Source organism: Trichechus manatus, unplaced genomic scaffold (assembly GCF_000243295.1).
Source record: "Trichechus manatus latirostris isolate Lorelei unplaced genomic scaffold, TriManLat1.0 scaffold00025, whole genome shotgun sequence".
NCBI lineage: Eukaryota > Metazoa > Chordata > Mammalia > Sirenia > Trichechidae > Trichechus > Trichechus manatus.
In genome coordinates, this window is record NW_004443961.1 from 16,551,620 (window position 1) to 16,559,005 (window position 7,386).

The window sequence follows — 7,386 nt, forward strand, 5'->3', positions numbered from 1 at the left end:
CAATTGATTTTTGTATGTTTATCTTGTATCCTGAAACTTTGCTGAAATCTTCTATTAGTTCTGGTAGTTTTCTTGTGGATTCTTTGGGGTTTTCTGTGTATAAGATCATATCGTCTACAAATAGAGATACTTTGACTTCTTCCTTACCAATTCGTATGCCCTTTGTTTCTTTTTCTGGCCTAATTGCTCTGGCTAGGGCTTGGGATGGAGTTCTTTCGTTAAAAGTTGGCTATAAATTATCTTTCACTTTAGTGGGATGGGTATGGGAATTAAGTTATTACTGTATATCAGGTACTTTTTATAATTTCATAAAGTAACATGATTTTGCAAATTTAAATATGCACTGTGATTTTAGTTTTGGGTGATAAAATTTTCATCTTCACTAAAGCTAATACAATTAAAATGAATTAGAATTTTAACAAATTCATTGTATCACATTAAATTTTTTTATCTTAATAGGAAACTAATTTGCTCTGTAAACTCACCTAAACCAAATGAACAATTTTTTTTTTTCTTATCACAAGAGTTAGGAGTATAAACTTTATGGATGATAAACTGAATGGCTTATTAATTCATGGTGTTATTTTCTTAGTCCAGTAATGTAGTTAAGCCAGTAAAGCAATTCTAAATAGGAATAAAGTCTTAGAAGAAATTTTAAAATGACCATTTATCATTATCCTCTTCCCAGTAAGTTACTGTCTTTATAGTGTTGAGTCTTTGCTTTAACACTTTAAAAAATTCTCAAAACTTTTTAAGATTACTCTTTTCATTTTTACTTTGTTTAAATTTTTGAATATTTTTTCCCACAAACCAAAAAAAAAACCTGACCAGTTGCCATCAAATGATTGCAACTCTTAGCAACCCTATAGGACAGAGTAGAACTGCCCCAAAGGGTTTCCAAGGAGCAGTTGGTGTATTCAAACTGCCGACCTTTTGGTTAGCAGCTGAGCTCTTAACCGCTGCACCACTAGGGCTCCTTTTTTTTTTTTCCCCATAGTGAGTTGAAATTTACATTTTCACCATTTTCACCCATTTATCTTAATTCTGTTATCTGGAGAATCTCAGAGAAGATCTAATCTCTGTTATGTAGCACAGCCTTTCAGATACTAGAAGAAAATTATCAATAACTTCCTATATTTTTTCATCAATTGAGTAATTACCCATATTCCTCATAAAGGTTTTCATGCACATAAATCTTTCACAGGTGTTATACAATTTGATTTACCTATCTGGCTGCATTATATTGTCAATATCTATTTTATCAATATTATTCTTAAAATATGGCACCTAGAATGGCACAAAATATTCTAACAATTACCTTCTTATTTTAGAGTATGAGGGTGTTAGGCTATTTGGTGAAATATGGATCTATTCTAGGACACAGTGTAGTGTTAAATGCATGGAATTAGGATAATAGTTTTTTCCACTAATTTGCCCCGAATTTGTATACTTAATGTGTTGCAAGAGCTATAAGCTATAGTAAACAGGGTAAAAATATCCACAGACGGGCATTTTCTTACACCATGGTAAAAGGATAATGTCTAATAGAGCATATATAATTGCTAGAGTTGATGATAAGAAATCGTAGAGGAGGAAGGCAATAGCATAGAATTGGTTAGTTGTTGTTAGTTGTCATCAAGTCCATTCTGAGCCCACATGTGAAGAGTAGAACTGCTCTATAGGATTTTTAAGGCTGTGACTTTTTAGAAGCAGAATGCCAGATGAACAAAGTACTTTGACTAAAAACTCCGGTGTAGGGCTCGCTGTGAGTCAGAATTGACCTGACAGCAACTAACAACAACAACAATAGGGTAAGTAGTAGTTGAAATGCCTACAGTGTTTCTCCTGAGTTCTCTGAATACGGACTACCTGTTGGACATGTCTTGTTTCCTTCATCACTCTTATTTCCTGTGGAGGATAAGGCTTATGAGCTACAGCATCACGTTTTTGAATCTGTATGTTGTACTCAAGCCACACAAAGCCATAATTGTGGGAAAAGTGATCTAAGCACCTAGTTATTTGGATACACTTTCCCTTATTGATGAATGATGGGGTTTACGTAACTGTATTCCGTTATAGGTTTATATGTTTGGAATTTTTTAAATCATTTAAATACTGTTGAATATTTAATCCATGTCAACCATTGTACTATGGGATATTTTTATGAACTACCTCAAATAATTAGTGTTCTGAGTTAGAGTATAAATAAATAAACAGATAATTGCATTTATAGTGATGTATATGTATGTAATATATACAGAGCATTTGAATACATTTGCCTAGAAGTTATATAAATGGGCCTAACCAGTTTAATTACTTAACCAAAAATTTTGCCTTGATAGGTAGTGATTCTACAATGATCAGGAAGGTGGGCTAAGTGAATAGCCTACGCTCCTTGTCAGTTGATTTGAGTTTTTTCCTTGAAAGTCAGTTTTGAATGTGCTACAAAAAAAAAATGAAAGTTATGACATCACAGTCATAATTTTGGTCAGGAAATAATATTATTTACAGTATCTGTAAAATATGAAGAGTAGATATAATGAAAGACGTGTAAGACCTACACAGAAAATGGTAAAACATTAAGAGAAATAAAAGGTCTAGTAAGTGGAAGGATATACAATTTCCATGGTTTGGAAGACTCAGTATGATAAAGATGTCAATTGTCTCCAAATAGACGTTCCAATTCAGTATAATACCAATCACAGATTAGCAACAATGAGAAGCCATTACCACACCTGGTTCACAAGAGGCAAGGAGAAGAGCTGTTACCAGATCTAAGTGAGAAGTGTAGCCCTGGGAGGGAGGCTGTCTGATAGGAGCAGTGGAACACAATCCACTGCCAGACTGTGGTTCAGCAGTGAGGAAGCCAGGGAAATCAGTACCCTGACCTTCTTCTCTTTACCCTCTAATCTCCTTCCGCTACCTCCTCCCACTGATCAAATTCAGTCAGAGCCGGAGGACAAGGAGTTAGTGCAAGTGCAGTCTGTAGAGGTTGGCCTCTCAGGGTAGACAGTGGGGTAGAGATGTTGATGAGCAAATAAGAAAACATACGGCACATTCTCCATTACTGCTTCTTTTTAGAGCTTTCCTCATCATTATTGCTTATGGATTTTCCCATATGAAACTTAGAATAATATTACTTCTTATTTGGTATTTCTATTAGAACATCACATTTACAAGTAAATCTAAAGAGAGTTGACATCTTTATGGTGTTCAGTCTTCGTGTCCCAGAGTATGGTATGTCATTCTATTTGTCTTAGTCTATCTTTGTATCCTAAGTGTTTTAAGTTCCTTGTATGAGTTTTGAAATTTTCTTGTTAAATTTATTCCTGCTCTTTCATGTTTTTTGTTGCTATTTTAAATGGGTTCTTTCCTTCTCATATAGGTACCAAACAATTTTCCTTTTATTGCTTATAGTTTTTGATGTATGTGTTTTGATGTACTATGATTTGGTGGGTAAAGTGTTAACAGTTGTTTTGTTTTTATGTGAACTTCTGTCAGTTTCACCCTGGGTGGGTTAGAAGGACTGATCTGCCCTTGTGTAGCTCCCCTTCCTTCTGATTTGTTGTCTCATCATTTCCTTCAAACTGGTTTACAGGAGTGTCTTGGTTATCTAGTGCTGCTTTTACAGAAATACCATAAGTGAGTGGCTCTAACAAAGAGAAATTTGTTCTCTTACAGTCCAGGAGGCTAGAAGTCCGAATTCAGGGTGCCAGCTCCAGGGGAAGGCTTTCTGTCTCTCTCAGCTCTGGGGGAAGATACTTATCTTTGATCTTCCCTGGTTGAGGAGTTTCTTAACCACTGCACCACCAGGTCTCCGATCATATCATAGCAAGTCTTAAATCAACTCTAAGTCCAGAATCTCATCTTCTGCAAAATTCCTCTTTATCTGTGAAATCTAGAATACAAGTTATCTGCTTCCAAAGTACAGTGGTGGAACAGGCACAAGCTAGATATTTCCATTACAAATGGGAGAAATTGGAGGGAAAGAAGGGGTAACACGCACCAAGCAAGTCAGCAGAACACATTTCATTAGCTCTCAAGGCTTGAAAATAATCCTCTGTTCTCTGAGACCATTTAGACAAGGGCCCTGCCCTCCAGACTCTGGGTATTCACCACACTCTCTGGATTCTGAGTGGAGGCCTGGGCTTCAGCTCCACCTTCCAGGCCCATTGGAATGACAGCTCTGCTCCCTCGAATTTGGGCAGCCCTGTTATCCTAGTTCATCTGAATGGAGACCCACCTTTTGGCACGCCAGAGGTTGTGGCCCTACCCATTGAGACTGAGGTGGCTCTGCTTCCTGTGTTCCTTTTCTCTTAAGCTTCTGCTTCCTGGTTTTTTGGCCTCTCGGTCCCTTGCGCCTCACTGTCCCCATCTGCCCTGCTGGGGCAAATGTTCCAAAGCTCTGTAGCTCCACTGATAAATACCTGGAGGCACCCCACTCCACCAGTAAACTTCAGCTGGAAGGCACTCAGCTCTCTGGCCCCTGTGGGTGGGTCGGGTTGGCTAGCCTAACTCCACTGGTAAGTACCTGGAGGCACCCCACTCTGTCAGGAAGCCTCTTGCGCACAGGCACTCAGCTTGCTTCGTGGGTTGGCTCCATGGCTGTCTTGTGCTGATCTCCTTGTTATGCTGCTGCTATTTCTCTGCTGCTGCTTCTTGCCTTCTGCGCCGTCTCAAGTGTAACAGCTTTCTTCACCTCCTTCAGAGTCCTCACCAGAATTGTCCTTGACGTCCAAAATTCCACCGTAATTCCCTTCAAGGCAATCTAGGCTTTTACTGTTAGGCAGTTAAAAACATTTCCAGCCTTTATCCATTCACAGTTTCAAAACTGCTTCCACATTTTAGGTATCTTTTAGACCAGCACTTCACTCCTGTTACCAAATTCTATCTTATTTATCTAGTGCCGCTGCAACAGAAATACCAGCCAGTGAATGGCTTTAACAAAGATAAATTTAATCTCTCACAGTCCAGGAGGCCAGAAGTCTGAGTTCAGGGTGCCAGCTCCAGGGAAGGGCTTTCTCTCTCTGTTAGCTTTGGGGGAAGGTCCTTATCATCAATCTTCCCTGGTGGAGGAGCTTCTCAGTGCAAGGACCCCGGGTCAAAAGGACACGCTATTCTTCTGGCTCTTGTTTCTTGGTGGTATGAGGTCCCCCTTTCTCTCTTCTCACTTCTCTCTTTTATATTTCAAAAAAGATTGATTTAAGACACAACCTAATCTTGAGTAAAGGACACGCTATTCTTCTGGCTCTTGTTTCTTGGTGGTATGAGGTCCCCCTTTCTCTCTTCTCACTTCTCTCTTTTATATTTCAAAAGAGATTGATTTAAGACACAACCTAATCTTGAGTCCTGTGTCATTAACATAACTGCCTCTAATCCTGCCTCATTAACATAATAGAGGTAGGATTTACAACACATAGGAAATCACATCAGATGACAAAATGGTGGACAGTCACACAATACTGGGAATCATGGTCTAGTCAAGTTGATACACATTTTTGTGGGACACCGTTCAATCCATAACAAGGAGCCACCAGAATCTCAGGCTTCTGAGGTTGCAAACTAGAATCGGCAGTGGTGCTTTAATGAACTTTGGTTTGAAAACTTAATTTGCCTACTGAGATTCCTTTTAATACATTTAAAGTTCTGTCTAATATGTAATGAAAGTTTGACTTACCGTGTATTCAAAACTCTTATAACTGTTGTTGGCATCGGTGCTTATCAATTCTTGGAATTGAACTGTTAACTTAATTTCAATAAGAAGGTTATACTATGACTGCATACCCAGGGTTTTTATTACTATCAAGCTGTAAAAGAAAATTGATCCATATCTGGCTTTGAAACTCATAGCAGTTCTATCAATACTTTCTAGGTGTATGTGATAAATATTAAATACTTTATATATTATTTCTTTTATTACTAAGTTTGTCTGCTGTAAAAAAATAATAGATGCAAAATAGGAAGCTGATCTATAATCCTATGAGAACACAATTATTTAACTGAGATGATCTTTAGTCATGCCTCCCTCTATTTATTGCTTACTTCGCTCAGGAAGGAGCTTCAGGAGCTGCAGAATCTTTACAAGCAGAATAGTGCACATACAGCCCAGCAAGCAGAGCTGATCCAGCAGCTTCAGGTTCTCAACATGGACACACAAAAAGTACTGAGAAATCAGGAAGATGTTCACACAGCTGAAAGTATATCATATCAAAAAGTATGCTTTTATTCTGTCATAAAAATGTAATTTTATATGTATGAACTTACGAAAATACATAGAATTCAAAATTTTCAAATGTCAGCATGTCTTTATTACTTCATTTTATACATAGTTCTGCAGAATTAAAAATGAAGCATGGTTCAGTTTGGTAATATTTAAAATTTTGTGAGTTTCCTTTATGGCTGTTAGAGCTGAAACATTAAAAAAAAAAATATGTAAATTAATTTTGTAGGATACTGTTTTTATAAGTCAGAATTTTGATATCCACTGTGAAGCTTTCTAGGAATATAGCCCCTAAACAGGAAAGGATTTTGGTAATGAAATTACTCAGCCTTCTATTATGAGAAAATATTTCATCAGGTATGATACTAGTTTATGATCTGAGAGAGATTTTCAATTTAGAATTTGTGCATTATTTTATTGGAAAATTTGCACAAACACAAATCAGTATGCTCATAAGGTATTCAGGATCAATATTTTCCAAGGATTTTTCTTTCTTTATTTTGTCTGTTTCTTTTAAGTCGTCATTTTATCTTACACTTGTTTTAGGAGCCCCTCAAGAAGATTTACCCAGCTACTTACGTGTGCTGACTGACTCACTAGCAATAATTATAGCTAGTAATTAAAAAAAAAAACCTTCACTGAGTTCTTTATATTTTTTGGTAATATGCTGTTTTTTATAAAAATAATTTACTTTATGTATAGGTCAATTCTGTGTAATAGGTGTTACTCCCTTTTAACAGTTGAGACAGATAAGTCTTAGAGAGGTTAAAGACTACAATCCATGTTAATTCTAAAATTTTAGCATGTTTTTCTGTTTAATCTCAATCTTCTTCTGAAAACACACCACAAAAATATTATATGTACAATTAACATGAATCAAATAACTTTATCAAGTAAACAGTAATACATATTTTTAAATGATGCTTTGGAACAGTGGTTTTCGATTTGTATTCTCTGTTCCCTTAGTTTGCTTTAGGACATGGGTGATACCAAGCAGGGGGGCAGAGCCCATTCCCTCTACCTCAGTTAGAGCAGCCCCACCTACTTATTTTTTATGTTGAGATTGTCTTTTATGCTTTTGTTTATAAAACTAGGCTCTGTTGCTAAAGTGGTATGAAAAATTCCACCTTATTACTAATTTATTACCTAACAACAACTAATTTTAT

General features: G+C 36.7%; 1 protein-coding gene across 1 annotated transcript in view; it reads left to right on the forward strand.

Moving 5' to 3' along the window:
* LOC101346121 (centlein) overlaps window positions 1-6,244 on the forward strand; it is an 86,317-nt gene extending 80,073 nt beyond the window's left edge. Inside the window, exon 7 of the mRNA XM_004373509.1 lies at window positions 6,052-6,244. Coding sequence (XP_004373566.1) covers window positions 6,052-6,244 — 193 coding nt within the window. The remainder of the gene's footprint in view (window positions 1-6,051) is intronic.
* The last annotated feature ends 1,142 nt before the right edge of the window (window positions 6,245-7,386 follow it).